Source organism: Lucilia cuprina, chromosome 6 (assembly GCF_022045245.1).
Source record: "Lucilia cuprina isolate Lc7/37 chromosome 6, ASM2204524v1, whole genome shotgun sequence".
In the NCBI taxonomy this organism is placed as follows: Eukaryota; Metazoa; Arthropoda; class Insecta; order Diptera; family Calliphoridae; genus Lucilia; species Lucilia cuprina.
Genome location: NC_060954.1, coordinates 30,605,622 through 30,622,593, shown reverse-complemented (window position 1 = coordinate 30,622,593; position 16,972 = coordinate 30,605,622). Strand labels below are relative to the sequence as shown.

At 29.4% G+C, this 16,972-nt stretch overlaps 1 protein-coding gene across 3 annotated transcripts in view; it reads left to right on the top strand.

Annotated features, from left to right (window-relative positions):
- Window positions 1-16,972, top strand: part of LOC111686212 — a 119,153-nt gene that overhangs the window by 63,359 nt on the left and 38,822 nt on the right. For 2 of the 3 annotated variants that reach the window (XM_046954784.1, XM_046954783.1), the window contains 2 exons: window positions 10,371-10,470; window positions 10,535-10,708. In XM_046954784.1, the coding sequence (XP_046810740.1) occupies window positions 10,371-10,470; window positions 10,535-10,708 (274 nt within the window). The remainder of the gene's footprint in view (window positions 1-10,370; window positions 10,471-10,534; window positions 10,709-16,972) is intronic. The other variant, XM_046954782.1, reaches the window with a different exon arrangement.

Here is a 16,972-nt window from a genome sequence, read left to right as displayed (position 1 = left end):
AGAAAAACAAAATTAACAACGCAATAAAACCTACCCACATTAAAATATACGAACAGAATTCACAAAAAAACAAAATACACAACTCAATGAAGCCAAAAGCCATCCAAACATACAAAACAAACAAATTTTTGTCTCGGATTTTTGCTCATATCTTAGTTATTTTGAACCAATTTTGCTGATTTTAAATAGCGATCTAAGAGCATGCCTAACAGAATTATTAAAGATTAGGATCTCGCCGATATCTGGGGTTCTCTAAAAACTGATTTCAACAGACTGACATGGCTTCTATAAAGATCCAGAATATATATACATTATTGGATCAGAAAATATATTAAAGGAATTACAAACGAAATGACAAACGTTCTCACGAAGGTGATTATTGGTAATTAGATTTATTTTAATTTTATTTATTATAAATTGGTTTACAAGATTTTGTTTTTTTGTGAAAAATCATAACAAATATTGTCAATCTAGGGTTTTTAAAACAATTTAGAGTGTCTTTCATTTAGCGGTTTTGTTTAACTTTTTATTTGAATAATATATTTGTAACGTAAAGTTGTAAAACAGTAATATATTTATACCCTGCACCACTTTATTGGGGAGGGTATATTAGGTTTGTACGGATGTTTGTAACGCACAATAATAATTTACCCACCTTAAAGTATACCAGTCGGCTCACAATCACAATTGATTAATCTATGTCCGTCCATGTAAATATTGTATCAAACTACAGGTCGCAATTCTAAAGATAATTCAATGAAATTTGGTACATCTTCTATTGTCCCAGGGACGAAGCCTATTGAAAATGGTTAAGATCGGTCCATTATTTCACCTAGCTCCTATATAACTGAATTTGGTACATGATCTTCTATTGTCCCAGGGACGAAGCCTATTGAAAATGGTTAAGATCGGTCCATTATTTCACCTAGCCACCATATAACTGAACCCCCGAATAGGACTTATAAACCTTGTAATCAACCTATAGGTCGCAATTTTGGTGATAATTCAATGAAATTTGGCACATGAAATTCTTTGGTACCGCAGACGAAGCCTATTGAAAATTGTTATCATCATTAATATACTCGGCAAAAAGCTGCAAAACCAAGTAATAAACTAGCCTTGATGACCATCATGAAGTCTATAATTATAGGGCCTAATTTCACCCAACCCCATAAAAAAAAACCCGCTTCAAAATTTAACTTAAATGTCCACAGTTTTTTCAACAATAAATGGCTTAAGTATATCTGAGGCAAGGTACAATTCAACTTAAATGTTTTATTATGAAAACTTAATCACATTTTACTTTTTGTAACAGGTGTAGGGTATTATATTGTCGGCCTCGCCCGACTATAATTTCGTACGTTTTAATGATATTACTGGTTTTGTTAACTTCAAATATCGAATTTTATAAGTAAAGTCAAATTTTTCAATTGTTTGTAATTTTTCAGCTTATAACCCATTTACACATCCACGAAATCCAGTACTTATGAGATTTTGAGCCAAATCTAGTTGATTTTTACTAGATTTCCCATACAAAACAAAATCTACTTCGTAACTAGATTTCGTTAAATCTACTCAAAATCTAACAGTTTCCGGTTTTGGTATTGTAACTATCTGTGACATTTTCAATGAGATAAGAAAATACCCATCGAGTTAAAGACGAACTAAATAATTCTCAGTACAGAATTGGGCAGGTTACTCACCATCGTAGTAGTAATTTTAACTATGCCAGGTTTATTTTCCTTCATTAAGAAATTTTTTTATTTGGTGTGGAACTACACTATTTATAATGCTAATATAAGAATTTCTGTCTTTTTGTGTAAACACATTCTCCAAGTGATTGGTAACTGCTTAAACTCTTGCCCATTCATCATTCTGGGTATGGGTGACTCATTTGTCTATACAATTGGTCATTGCATATTTTTTACAGCTTTCCAGAGACTATTTTCTGTTTTCTTATTTGAATTTGTGTATTTGAAATAATTTCTTAGATTATATATATGTAATTTATCGACAGCGGATTGTGATAAATTTGAGATGTTTTATGGCAAGTTTGAACTGACATACATTGTTTACTTTAACCACAATAATAATAGTTTCCAATTTATTTGGACCCTTCACCTTCGTGAGAAGTTTATATATAAGTTTGTAATTCCGTTTGTAATTTCTATAATATAATTTTTGACCTATATATATTCTAAAATAATTCTGTTAGACATGCTTTCGAGAAGATCGCTATTAAAGATCAGCAAAATCGGTCTATAAATAATATGTGCAAAAATACTAGTTAACCTCTGAAAATTTCATCAAAAAGAGCCAATTTTTTCATGTTTTAATAAAAAAGCAAAATGTGGATGCATTTGGCAAAGTATAACAAGTAGTCCGACTATTTGACAGCAGTACCTAACTTTAAGCATGTGTAAGTGAAAAAGTACCTAACTCTAAATATCCGATAGAGGCCTAGGTGTATTTCTTCGGATTTGATGTATATACATTCTCCTTTCAAACTAACTAACTAACTAACTAACTAACTAAATATGTGTTAATAACAAAAATGTATATGTATTGGTGCATTCTAAACACGAAGAGTTTTATAAAAAAGTTACAATTTAAAATTTGTTCGAATTTTCGTTACAAAAAATTTAAACTCAGTTTGTAAATTAAAATTCAACAACAACAAAAATGAAATGTCAATAATTAGAAAAAAATATAAGAAAATTAAACAAAATTTTGTGTGAAAAGTAAGTTAAAAATTTGAGTGTTTTGACAAGTTTATATTTCTCACAAGAGAGTCAAATTCTACTTGTTATACTTTGGTATTTGGTTTTATTGTTTTAATACTAATGATCTCATTCGATTTCCAAGATTACCAAGAAATCAAATTAATATTAGCAATACCTACAATAATTCTGAACAAGAAATCACTCAACTCTTATTGGAAATGATCTACAAAAGAGGAATGATTTACTTGATCGATCTAATACAGTTAAATTAACTCTGTCTATTTCCCTGGTGGCCGTAACTCCCTTGAACGACTAACCGATTTCAGAAATGACTTAAGGAAACATTCAAGGTAACTTCATAGTGTGTGGTGACTTAATAAGCAGGCATCGTAATTTTACATCCATCCATTTATCCAAGTAGTCTAACTCGTATTTCTACATCTATGAGTAGTCGTTCATCAACTCTAGATCTTATTCTCACTAATACATCAGAGTTCTTTTAAATGCACTGTTATCCCATCGTTTAAAATTAACTCATCAGTTGAGAGTAGGGTTGCCAACCTGACTGGACTTGGCTGAATTGTCCAGCTTTTTTGGTGCTTGTCCAGTTTCAAGCTAAAATTTAATTTGTCCAGCTAAATAGAAATTTTTTAGCATACTATTATATATATTATATAATAATTTATAATTTTTAAATAAAAACTTTTAGAATTTCATAATTTCTTAAACTTGTTAAATACACACTTTCTAAATAAAAACAAGTAAGAAATTATGGACGGAAGGGGCCGACCATATAATATCCTACACCTTTTACAAAAAGTAAAATGTGAGTTGGTTTTCATAATAAAGCAATTAATTTGAATTATACCTTGCCTCAGATACTTAAGCCATTTATTGTTGAATAGAATTGTGGACATTGAAGGGGGCTTTTTATAGGGTTAAATGGGTAGGGTTAAATGAGGCCCTACAATTATAAAATTCATCAGGGTGGTAAAGGCTATGGATCTTAGTTTTGCAGCTTTTTGTCGAGATACGAGTATATTAAACGTAATTATGAACTTTAAAGCCCTTTTCGGCGGTTTCAGTTGTATGGGGGAAAGTTGAAATAATGGACCGATGGTAATTTTTAATAGTCTTCATCTCCGGAACCATTAATGATCGACAGGTGGACGGACACAGCTAAATACAATAATATGCTTCGTCGCTTGGACAGCGACCTATAGTTTGATTACATTCTAAGCCAATTGGTATACTTTAAGGTGTGATATGGGACCCTCCCATATCATCATACGGTTCCACGCGTTCTAATAATTATAACAGAACCTAATTCAATTATTCGAACATCAATATATTTCTTTGAAAAAAAATTGAATTTTACATAAATATATTCTAGTTTTGTAACATAACATATTCGTAGTATTTATTGAAAATTTTTGCTCAGATTTGTAGAAAGTTTGAAATGCAAAATCTTGATAAATAAAACTTGTATTCGACTGAACAAAAATGAAATATCCACCATCAAAATATTGTATTGTATTGATACTAATTTTTATCTTGAATTAATTAATTTTCTCTTTTCCCCCAACACATTCTCCTGAGATAATATCGTATGGCGGACACGTTTTTTCATGTTAAAATCAATATTTTACCAAGCTTCAAATTATCTTTGTTATGATTTATAATGGTTCCCAAAATATTTCTAGTCTATCGATCCGTTCGTGAGCTGGACCGTTTACAAAAAATTCTATTTACTTTTCTATTTTTAAAATTTTACAGTATTTCTTAAACAAAATATACAATATGTGGTATCATTTGAAATAATTATTTGTAGTAAGTCAACTATTTTTTACTTTTTTTAAGCAATCATTGCCATTTTGCTCCGTTTTTTATACTTGTCGATGAATTTGAAAAACAGCGGTATAATTTTCCAATTTAAGATGGTATTAGATGACATGTTTTCTACATATGTACTGTCACTTTTTTATCCATATGTATTTCCGAATGTATGTCAAAATCAGAGTATGAAAATAAAATAAACATTTCGCAAACGTTTCCATAAGCAGGCTTTACATGATCACACAAGTAATATGATCTGCCAAAATTTTGTGTAGAATTGAACGGATGTGATCGTGTAAACGCAATATGTAATGAAACCATCACACATTGACAGAGAATACCGATAGAAAATTTGACAGTCGTATGGCTCTCTTCATTTTTTGAAATGATTCAAAAAACAAGCAGGTCGCATTAGATCAGGGAACTTTAAACATATATAAAAAAGTGAAAAAGCTGTTTCCATCTTACTTTTTATTGTTTTATACTAATCGTGTAAACACATGTACGGATGGAATTTCATTTCACTTTTTCATTAGACTTGTCGTACGTAAAGTGTTATCGTCTGAAGGGCCCTTAAGCAAGATACTTTTTAAGTGAGAAAGATAGTTGAAACGAAAAGTCGACTTTTTGCACTTAGTTAAAATCGACTTTTTGCATTTTATGCAATGTCGGTTTTTCGCCTTTTTTCATTTAGTTAAAAGTCGACTTTTAGGCTTTAGTGTTTTATAAATAGTAGACTTTTTTCGACTATTTTAAAGTTTTTGACTTTTTTCTACTATATTTTTTTGCTATTTTTTTTACTTTTTTCGAGTTTTTCCGACTATTTTAGAGTTTTTGATTTTTTTTGAACTTTCGACTATTTTTGACTTATTTCTACTATATTCGAGTTTTAGAATTTTCCGACTTTTCGATTTTTTATCGTCATTTATTTACAAATTCGACTTTTCCACTTTCCAAAACATAAATAAATGTTGATCAAAATTTTGACGGTAAATGTATTTTATGAAATAATCTTTGGTTTTATTACTAAACCATTTTATGTTTAAATTAAAACAATAAAATTGATATTAAGAATTACGATTTCAAATTCAGAAAATAGAAATTAAAGTTCAGAAACACTGAACACCAAGAAGTAAAACTGTGCATTTTTTTACAAGAATAACATTACGCTCTTCTCACAAACAGTTCTGTGTAACTCCAACACATGCCCGAATATATATTCATACTTTTTAATTTTTATAATTTGCAAATTATGTTGAAATAAAAAACATTTTATAACAATAAAATAATTCTAAAAACTACTAAACAATAACTAAACAAGTAAGAAAGTATAGTCGGTCGTGGCCGACTGTATGATACCCTACACCAGTTATGAATATTAAATGTTTTTTATTTTTCATAATAAAGCATTTATCTTCAATATTACCTTGTTCCGATACATTTAAGCAATTTATGGATGAAAAACTAATTTTCTGAAAGAGTCTTTATATGGGGGCTAAGGATAAATATGGACCAAGCCCGATAAAAGTTTGGGAATATATTTATATTTACATTATTGTGCTGAATTTCATCGTGATATTTGTGTTTATAAGTTAATTTTGGACATTCAAGTAATTTTCTGAAGGGGACTTTGTATGGAAGCAAGGGTTAATTGGGGTCCGAACTTTATGAAATGTGGCAGGGTCATCAAGACTTCTATAAAACTTAGTTGTGCCGCATTTGATCAATATAACTGCGTATTTAACATAATTATGAGCTCAGAAGCCCTTTTTGGGGGGTTCTATGGGGGCTAAGTAAAATAATGGACCGATTTTAAACATTTTTAATAGGCTTCGTCCTTGGGCTAAATAGAACGTGTATGCCAAATTTCATCCAATTATCTTTTATGTAAATTGCGACCTGTACCATGCGCACAAGGTTTACATGGACAGCCAGCCATACGGACGGACATAGCTTAATCGACTCAGAAAATGATTCTAAGCCGGTAAAAAATAATATTCATTATCTTCTCAAGTATTTGCACATTTCCACATGATTACCCGTTAAGTTTGAATTATCCATATGCATATTTCACCACCCCTGGTCCAACGTTCGCAACGAATCTTTCCCAATACACAGTGCTGACACTATAAAAGCTAAATCGAAAGTATTTAGCTTTAGAGCAGACAAAAATCACTTATTAAGGACAAAACCAGTGCTTTTGCCCGTTTTTCATCATTTCTAATTACACTGCATCAGAAAATGTCTAATAACACTGCCAACTTACAAATTTAGTTTTGCAATATTGTCAGTCTGACAACATTGCAAAAGAAAAATTTTAAGATTATTGTTAGATATTTTCTATTGAATATTTTACTGACAACGTTGTAAGATCTGACAACCGTGTATCACAGCTTTTAGATAACTAAATTGAATATACAAAAATCCGTTTTTAAGCACAAAAGTACCGATCTTCCCAGTTTTTCGCCCTTTTTCCTAATTTTTGACATCAGTTTTGTTCCAACTTTCGCAACGCAACTTTGCTAATACATATTTCTGACATGTTAGAATGTTAAATCGAAAATATTTTCGCATTAAAATAGCCAAAAATCAGTTTTGTTTCAACTTTCGCAACGCAACTTTGCTAATACATATTTCTGACATGTTAGAATGTTAAATCGAAAATATTTTCGCATTAAAATAGCCAAAAATAAGTTTTTATGCACAAAAGTAACAATTTTCCCGTTTTTCGTCCTTTTAACCTATTTTTTACCGCTTCTAGTCCAATTTTCGCCTATTGACGCTTCCAGACATATGTATATCTTTCTATGTTCCAAATTTAAAGAAAATGGTTCTTCCGTTTAAGCGTGATTGACGCAAAAACAAATAAACAAACATACAAAGAAATCTATGTTAAAATGTAAAAAACCTGAATATTTTACGAAAAATATACTAACTCTGATATACCATTGAAAGCGTCTCTCAAGGACCTTTCTTATAATACCAAAATTGTATAGCATTCCTTTGGAAGAAAGAGGAAAAAACAAGTAGGAAAGTATAGTCGGGCATGGCCCGAGGCTTTATATAGGTCAAATATGGGCCGATCCTCAGTAAATTTGGGAAAAGAATATATTTTTAAATAACAGTTAGTTTTGTTGAGTTTCATTGCGATACAAATGGTTACAAGTCAATTTTAGACGTTTAAGACATTTTTTGAAGGGGGTTTGTATGGGGGCTAGGGTCAAATAAGGGCCGATCCTTACGAAAATCAAAATGCAGTGTCATTTATACTTATATAAAACTTATTTGTGCCAATTTTTAGAGAGATAATAGAATATTTGACGTAATTATGGCATAAAAAGTTCAAATCGGGTACGGTTGTATGGGGGCTAGGTGAAATAAAGGACAGATTTCAACCATTTTCAATAGGCATCGTCCCTGTGCCAAAAAACAAGCTTGGTCCAAATTTCATCAAATTATCTTGGAAATTGCGGCGTTGGCTAACATGATTTGACAAAGATAACATAAAAACAAGTATGAATTTCCCAGCAAAATATTTGCTTACAAATTCACTAGAAAAATCACCAGAAATCATCGAGTAAAGTGCTTACAATTCTACTAGAAAAAGTACTTAGTTTTGTTTGAGATGTTCCAAAAGTAAGTCAATATTAATTGGTTGGAAATAAGTTGTTTTTTAGTAGAGTTATTTATAGAATATTTATGAAAAAATATAAAAATAAAAAGTCGACACAGGCTGGGGTTGAACTCAATACCTTCCGTTTACCAGTTGAATGCTACTCTTACTACACCACTGATTTGTTGTTTTATTGTGAGTCAAATAATAGTTTTCACACACAAATACTATTTTATTTTCTGTTTGTCTAAAAATATCTAAAGATATCGTGTTCACAAAAAAAGGAAATAAAACAGAAAAAGTAACTGTTTTATTTTTGTTTGTTTCTTTAGTTTGATTTTTTTAAACTTTATCTACAAAGTAAGTCATTAATGAAGTACTTAATGGTAATCATTGTAAGCAATGATTTTGCTGGGTTATAGTCGGACATTGCCGACCATATGATACCCTACACCAGTCAGTATGTTAAAATTGTGGATTTTTTTATATAAAGCATTTAATTTCTTTTATTATGAAATTGTTTACTTATTGTTGACAAAAAAGAGATTTTCTACAAGAGGGCTCATAGAGGAGAAGGGTAAATATGGGCCTATCCTTATAAATTTTGGTAGATGAATTTACGTCTAATTCAAAGTCAGTAATGTAGATTTTGATCGTTTTATTAGTAATTATAAGTTAATTTTGACCTTCAAGTCATTTTTTGAAGGGGAGTTTGGTCAAATGAGGCCGGATCACTATAAAAATTAGTATTGTCATTTATTGTTCTATAAAACAAATTTTTGCTGATTTTTGTTGACATTATAAAACATTTTACGTAATTGTGAGCCTAAAGGCCCGATTCGGGGGGTACGGTTGTATGGGGGCTAGGAGAAATAATGGACCGATTTCAACCATTTTCAATAGCGTCCTTGAACCAAAAAAAGAGTATGTGCCAAATTTTATCAAATTATCTTGAAAATTGCGACCTGTAGCGTGTGCACAAGGTTTACGTGGACAGTTTAAAGATTAATGTAGAAAGTAATAAAACGAGAATGTTGTTGTATTTTTATTTTAGATTGTAAATCTTACAATTATATATTTACTACAATTACTACAATGCAATAAATCACAGAGGGCACGTACGGTTCTGAAATTTTGTATGAGTCTCTCGAAACTCTTCAAAAGTATAAAAACAAATTTAAAATTTATCGGACACATATGACCCTAGCCCCCACATAAGGTTCTTTTAAGGAAACTACTTTAACGCTCATAACTGACTTAAAATACATGTATAGTAATTCAAAATAAACAAGTTTTAACCGAGAAGTTTCTACCAAATTTTTTGAGTATCGGTCCATAATTGACCCTATCGCCCATATAAGATACCCAAAACTAGCTTAAAATATCAATATAGCTATAAAATTTGACACAAACTAGTTTCTTATTTACCATATTGCCCATATTAGGTACCCAATATAAAATTGCTTTAACGATTATAACTGGCTTAAAAATGCCAATATAGTGTTGAAATCCGTCAAAAACAATTTTTATGTATAAATAATTGCCTTTAACAAGTTTTATGACCATCGGTCCATATTTGGCTCAGAATAAAAGATCTTACGATCCAAACTTAAGGCCCACTTATCTTTTATATATTATCTTTTTTTTTGCATACTTATTGTTATGTAGTCTCCTTTAGCATTTCTTTGAAAATTATCACAAATCCACTTGAAAACGATTTTCATTATCTCCTAAACAAAATTCTGCAATTGGAACAATTTGAATTTTTATGGCATCATATGCAAATATGAGCAGTTAGAATTCTAAAAATATTAACATGTACGTCGATACCATTCTAAACATATAAATAGTTTAGTGAATACGTCCCGATAAACAAAGTATTACTCCATGGAACACAAAATCTATTACCAAAATTACCCACACTTAAACGATACAAATTATGTAGTATGTTTTTTACCATTTTTTGTTTATCACGCATTTGTTTTTCTCTATAACTTAAACGCCGCTTGATGCTATATAATGGGTAAAAAATGTTAGCTACCATTTGCATCTTGCTTTTTGAAAATTGTTCACTTCACAAATGGACTTTTTGCTTCAAGAACTTAGCAATACGGGGAACAATATATCGAAAACTACTTTATACGACTTATATTTATATTATTATTTGAAATGGATTTTAAATTGATTTTCTTACATTTCAGGAGTCTCGTGGAAAGAGACCGCTAAAAATTTGGGATAGCTGGCGAAATGTACGGAAAGGAGTAGTTGTTGGCACATTCGAAGAGTTATTAGTTAGAGGTTTGATACCAAATTCATTGACATTGATACTTTATAATTCAATTTAATAAATTTTTATTTATAGGCAAAGATAAACTAGGGGTTCCTGCCTCAGAACCGGTACGACTTGTTCTGGAGAGCGATGGGACCCAAATTGAAGATGGAGAATATTTTCGCACTCTGGCAAACAATACAATACTATTGCTTCTAAGGCAGGGAGAACGTTGGTATCCAACTGGCGTCGATGTCATAAAGGCTGGTGAGTTCATATGTATATAGTTTTTTAACAGGGTACAGATAGCGATCGAATTCAATTCGCTCGAGAGCGAGTTTAATTCGAGCGATTTAAATAATTCATTTTCCGGGGAATAAATCTATTCGACTCGCGAGTTTAATTTTTAAACTCGCGATAAGAGTTGAAAATTTAAAGAGCGTAAAATAGAACTCGCTCGCGATTCGAGTCAAAACGAGTTAATAGCGAGTTTTATAATTTTGTAAATGGAATAAATTAAAATTTATAAGGCATAATCAATTTATATATAAATATAACATAACCGAATAAGATTCCCATTAAAATTATGTACGCGAATACATTATTTGCTGCAAAGTAGTAGACACTTCGTACATACATACATGCATACATACATACATACATACATACATACATACATACATACATACATACATACACACATACATACATACATACATACATACATACATACATACATACATACATACATACATACATACATACATACATACATACATACATACATACTTACATACATACATACTTCATTCAACACGTGTTTTATTATCTTCATAATAAAATTTTCGAAACCATTTGATTCACAATCAATAATCTAACTGCCTGTTTCACAATATGGAAACAACATTTTCTTTCTTATAAATATATTAAAAGCAAAAACAAATTAAATTTAAATTTGTTGTTTTCAATATATTTGTAAGAAAGAAAATGTTCTTTCGCATTTAGAGAATAAATAAAAAAAAATTTACTTTAAATTGCATGTCCATCAATATACATATGTACATTAGAGTTCTCCAAAAAAACTAAGTTTCGAAAATTGCTTTACGGGTTATAAAAATAAGTCGTGCAAAAAATTAGGTCAATAGGACTACGTTAACTGGTGCCGCAACGGCTCTGAAGTTTGAAGATGCATTTACAAGGGGAAAATATGCATTTTTTTCAGTTTTCACAAAAGTTTTGTCATTAAATAATTTGTTATGTATTTTTTGTCAAAGAATCGTAATGTACACAGAATTAGCGTTACAAAAAGATAAAAAACACAAAAATTGGTTGAAAAATGTAAAAGTTATTAAAAATTCCCCAGGCCATTATCGTGTCTCAGAGCACTTGAATTCGAAATGTGATAAAAAAATAAACAAATTTTTGAAAATATTCTAATAAAACAATTGTATTACTTAAAATACATCTGTAGTTACTGTAACGTAAACCTGTTCTCAGCTATAGTCGAAAAATTTTGATATTTTTAACGGTCGTTTCAAAATTCAAAAAAAATTTTTTTTGATACTTTGTTAAACAAATTTCAATATTTTTGGGAGAACTTATAGGGATTTATGGACAACAGATTAGGGAATAAAACAGTAAAAAATTAGGTAATACCTTTTATAGTCTGCCTGTACCTGCAATTTGAATTCAGCGGATTTCGAGAAAAACGCATTTTTATGTAATAAAGGTCAAAGGTGAAATTTTGTAATATTTGCAATTTTTGATGGAAACTAGTCGAAATTGTTTCTATTTTTAGGTACTTTACTGCTTTATTCCCTAATCTGTTGTCCATATATCCCTATGAGTTCTCCCAAAATATTGAAATTTGTTTAACAAAGTATCAAAAAAATAAAATTTGAATTTTGAAACGACCGTTAAAAATAACAACATTTTTCGACCATAGCTGAGAACAGGTTTACGTTATTCTATAAGGACAAAAACTCATATTCAAGTAACTACAGATGTATTTTAAGTAATACAATTGTTTTATTAGAACATTTTCAAAAATTTGTTTATTTTTTTATCACATTTCGAATTCAAGTGCTCTGGCCTGGGGAATTTTTAATAACTTTTACATTTTTCAACCAAATTTTGTGTTTTTTATCTTTTTGTAACGCTAATTATGTGTACATTACGATTCTTTGACAATAAAATACAAAACAAATTATTTAATGACAAAACTTTTGTGAAAACTGAAAAAATGCATATTTTCCCCTTGTAAATACATCTTCAAACTTCAGAGCCGTTGCGGCACCAGGTAACGTAATCCTATTGACCTATTTTTTTGCACGACTTATTTTTATAACCCATAGAACAATTCTAGGGGGGGGACGGCCTGTAGGATAATTTTTTTTCCTTCATACAAGCTTGGAGCACTCTAATGTACATTCATAAATATGAATGTAAAAATATAAAATAAATAATATCAATAAGTATGTAAACATCTAAAAATGCGGTTATATATTTTTCGCTTTTAAAAACCAAATATTTCCTTACAAATGAAAACCCAGTTAAAAGTGAGGAAAGAGATGTAGTAAAGTCACTACAAATAGCATATTCAGAGTACATCAAACTTTGGTGAAAAACCAATGAAATTAAAATAAGCAAATCATTGAACGAATTCGGTTTATTCTTAACATCCAAATATCGGATTATTTGCATCTATGAATAAGATCAGATGTAGTTCATAGTTGTCAAAAATGAATAACATCCCTCCAATGACACGCTAATGTAAAATTCATAGGTTTTTCACCGAAAACGGAAGTACTTCAAGTATGTTATTTGTGGTGGAAATTCTACTTCTATTTCCTCACTTTTTGCTACTCTTTACAAACTGGTTACTACCTGTTTACAAACATATTGTTATTGTTTATTTTATATTTTTACATTCATATGTATATGTATACATAAGTATACACTTTCTAATGTAACTTATTTACACCTTTTTTGTTCTCCTGATACAATCAACACGAATTTACAAATTTACGTTTAATATCTAAATGAAATTGTCAATTCATGTAAAAACTTGTTTGTAGTTTTTGAATCCGCATATCATTTTTTATACCATACACCACTTTAGTGGGGAGGGTATATTGGATTTGTGCTGATGTTTGTAACATAGAAAATATTCGTCCTATACCCACCTTAAAGTATACCAATCTTTCCACTCGCTCGTAAGCGAGTTGAAAAAATAAAAACATGTAAATATCGCTTACGAAGCGAATACAAAATACATAAAACCATGTAAACCTTGTGCGCAAGGTACATGACGCAATTTTCAAGATAATTGGATGAAATTTGGCACACACGCTTCTTTTGGCCCAAGTCCATTATTTCGACAAGCCCCCATACAACCGTACCCCCAAATAGGGCCTTTTGGCTTATAATTAATTTAAATGATCTACCGATTTTTGTAATGATCGGGCTTCATTTGACCATATCCCCCATACAAACTCCCCTTTAGAAAATGACTTAAAGGTCAAAATTCACTTACAAACACTAATAAATTCTACATTAATAATATTGAAGAAGACTTACCTCCCCCTACCAACATTTTTAAGGATAGGGCCATATTTTGCCCTACTCCCCTTAAAGCCCTCTTAAAAAAAATCTCTTTTTTCCAAAAAAAAGTAAAAATATTCCGAAATAAAGTTAAAAAAACAAACCAAATGCTTTATTTTTTTAAATAATCCCCATTTTTAACATACATACTGACTGGTGTAGGGTATCATATGGTCGGCTACGCCCGACTATACATTCATACTTGTTTAATAAGTAATTTTAAAGTGAAATGATGTTATATTTTAATGTCAAATGAAAGACTGTAAAATATTATTCAACTGGGTTTCTTCGAAAAGTAGTTTGACTATTGACTATACATTTACATATTCTGGGTTCTGAGTAGATAGATTTATGTCCATCTGTATAAAAGAATAAATTTTTACGATCTGTCCATATTTAGTCACAGTTCTCATACAAGGTCCCCTCCCGAAAATCACTTTAACGCTCAAAAAACTTTTTACAAAATCAAGATATCGATACAAAATTTAGCATATACATTAGACCATTTTTGTTAACCATCTCAAAATTTAGCTTGCTTTGTTTTATGATGATTCCCAAAATATTTTAAGTCTAGCGATGACAGTTCGTGAGCTGGACCAAATTAAAAAAGGTATTTTGGAAATATATTGTTTAATTTTTTGTTTTGTTTTGAAACGAAATATCCATTACGTGATATATTAGTCATAAATAACATAATTGTCATATTCCAAAAATTAAGTTTTTGTTTTCAATTTTTTGTTTCAAATTTAAGCTTTCTGATTTCAACCAGAGGACTGCAATAACCAATATTTTCCTGATTTAAACATACAATAAAATTTTTGTAAAATTTTTTTCATTAAAAAAATTCAATATGTATTACAAAGAAAAAACAATTTGAATTTTGACCAATTCACAGTCATATTGTTGTTGCGTTGTATGTCACAAAAATGTTTTAAATATTAAAAAAAATAAAACAATAATAAAAGGATTACGACATTCAACAATTTTTAAATAATATACAATGACCGATATTAAGTGTTATTGATAATTTGTAATGATTTGTATACGCAGCGCAAGGATACACTTTAATATTAGCCAAATTATTGGCAATTATGAAGCTACGTTCACACATTTCAAATATTTCACGGAAAAGACGTGACCCTTAAAAAATTGATATTTAGATTTATATTTATTTGCACAAACATAATATATCTTTGACGACATCATTTAAGAACGTCTTTATTTTATGTTTCGACATTATCTGCGATTATAAAAATAATGTAGAATAAAAAAATTGGTCAAATATTTCATTGATCTGAACGTACCATTAAGGTCACTGCACACGATCACACTTTACGTACGTAAAGTCTAATGAAAAAGTATAATAAAATTTCATCCGTTAACAAAAAGAGAATAAAAGTCGTATGATTTAAATTTTTGTGTTTACACGATTGGTATAAACCAATAACAAAGTAAGATGTAAACAGCTGTTTCACTTTTTTTGTATGTGTTTACATAAAATTACATTCCCGATCCAATTCACCTGCTTGTTTTTTTTAATCATTTCAAAAATGAAGAGAGCTATACGACTGTCAAATTATCCATCCGTTTCCTCTCTTAATGTTTGATGGTACTCTTCTACACAAAATATTGACAGATCATATTACTTGTGTAATCGTGTAAAGTGGCTTTAGCAATTTAAGAGCCAAGGTGTTTAAAAGTGCTTACTGCAGAAAGAAAGGACATTATAGGGAATGGAATTAATGAGGAATTCCAACGTATTTCATTTATATACGGTTTTGTAGAGCGCCTAACGTTTTTTATAGATATTTAAGCAATAAAACACAATCATTGAATGTTGCCTTTTTATGTTTTATTTGTAATCAAAAAATCTTTTTTGAGTCAATCGTGAATAATTATTATAATTGATAAGAATGAATGATTTTATTTATAAAACAAATAAACTGTATAAATTTGATTTATTAAAAAAAAAAATATTACATTTTTTTGTTGAAACAATTTTGGAAATTTGAATAAAAAATATTGCAATTCTCTGATTTCAACTCATAATTATAAAGTTCGTTATAAAAAAAAGAAAATTTTGTGTAATTTTATTTGAAGGACTCAAAAAGCTGTTAATTTTATCGTAATAACCGATGTCGTTATAAGAGATGTTTTTGAATAAAATGAATTATAAGCGCTTTTGACTACATATTATATACAGTAATGTAAATTTTTTTCACAATTGGTCATAGCTCCCGTACAAGGTTCTCTCCAAAAAATATTTTGCACAAATATTAAGTTTTGCAAAAATATTACTTTATATTATATTATTTTATATACAAAAAATATACTGAAATTTCTATTAACAACCAATCCATAATTGCTCGAAGCTCCCATACAAGGTTCCCTTCCGATAATTACCTATGTAATGAGAAAAAAGAGAAAAATAAAATATATTCTTAAAAATATAAAAAGTAAACGAAAGAAATTCAAGTAAATTTCAAGTTTCGTTGTCATTAATTTAAAACAAATTGTCTAAATTTTTTCAAACAAATCAATGCAGAAACATTTTGTTTTTCAACTTTTTACTCGATAAAAATATTAAAGCCAAAAACGTTAAAAGAAAAAATATTTTATTTCGACAGGCTTCTATATTTATTTTTTTTTTTTTTTTGTACAAAAACAGAAAATCATAAAAATTGGTAAAACTAGAAAAATGGTTTGTAAAAAATAATATAGGAGTAAAAAAATCATGGTAAAAATAAAGAAGGTAGTGTCATTCTCTCTATATTTTTTTAAAATTCTATATCTGACATGCTTAAGGATTTTGACATTTTCAAAAAAATAGTAATACCATATTAATTTAAAATTTTCCCATATATTTGAAGTTTAAGAAAAAATTTATATATAAATTTATATAAAATATTGAATAATATAAAAACGTTT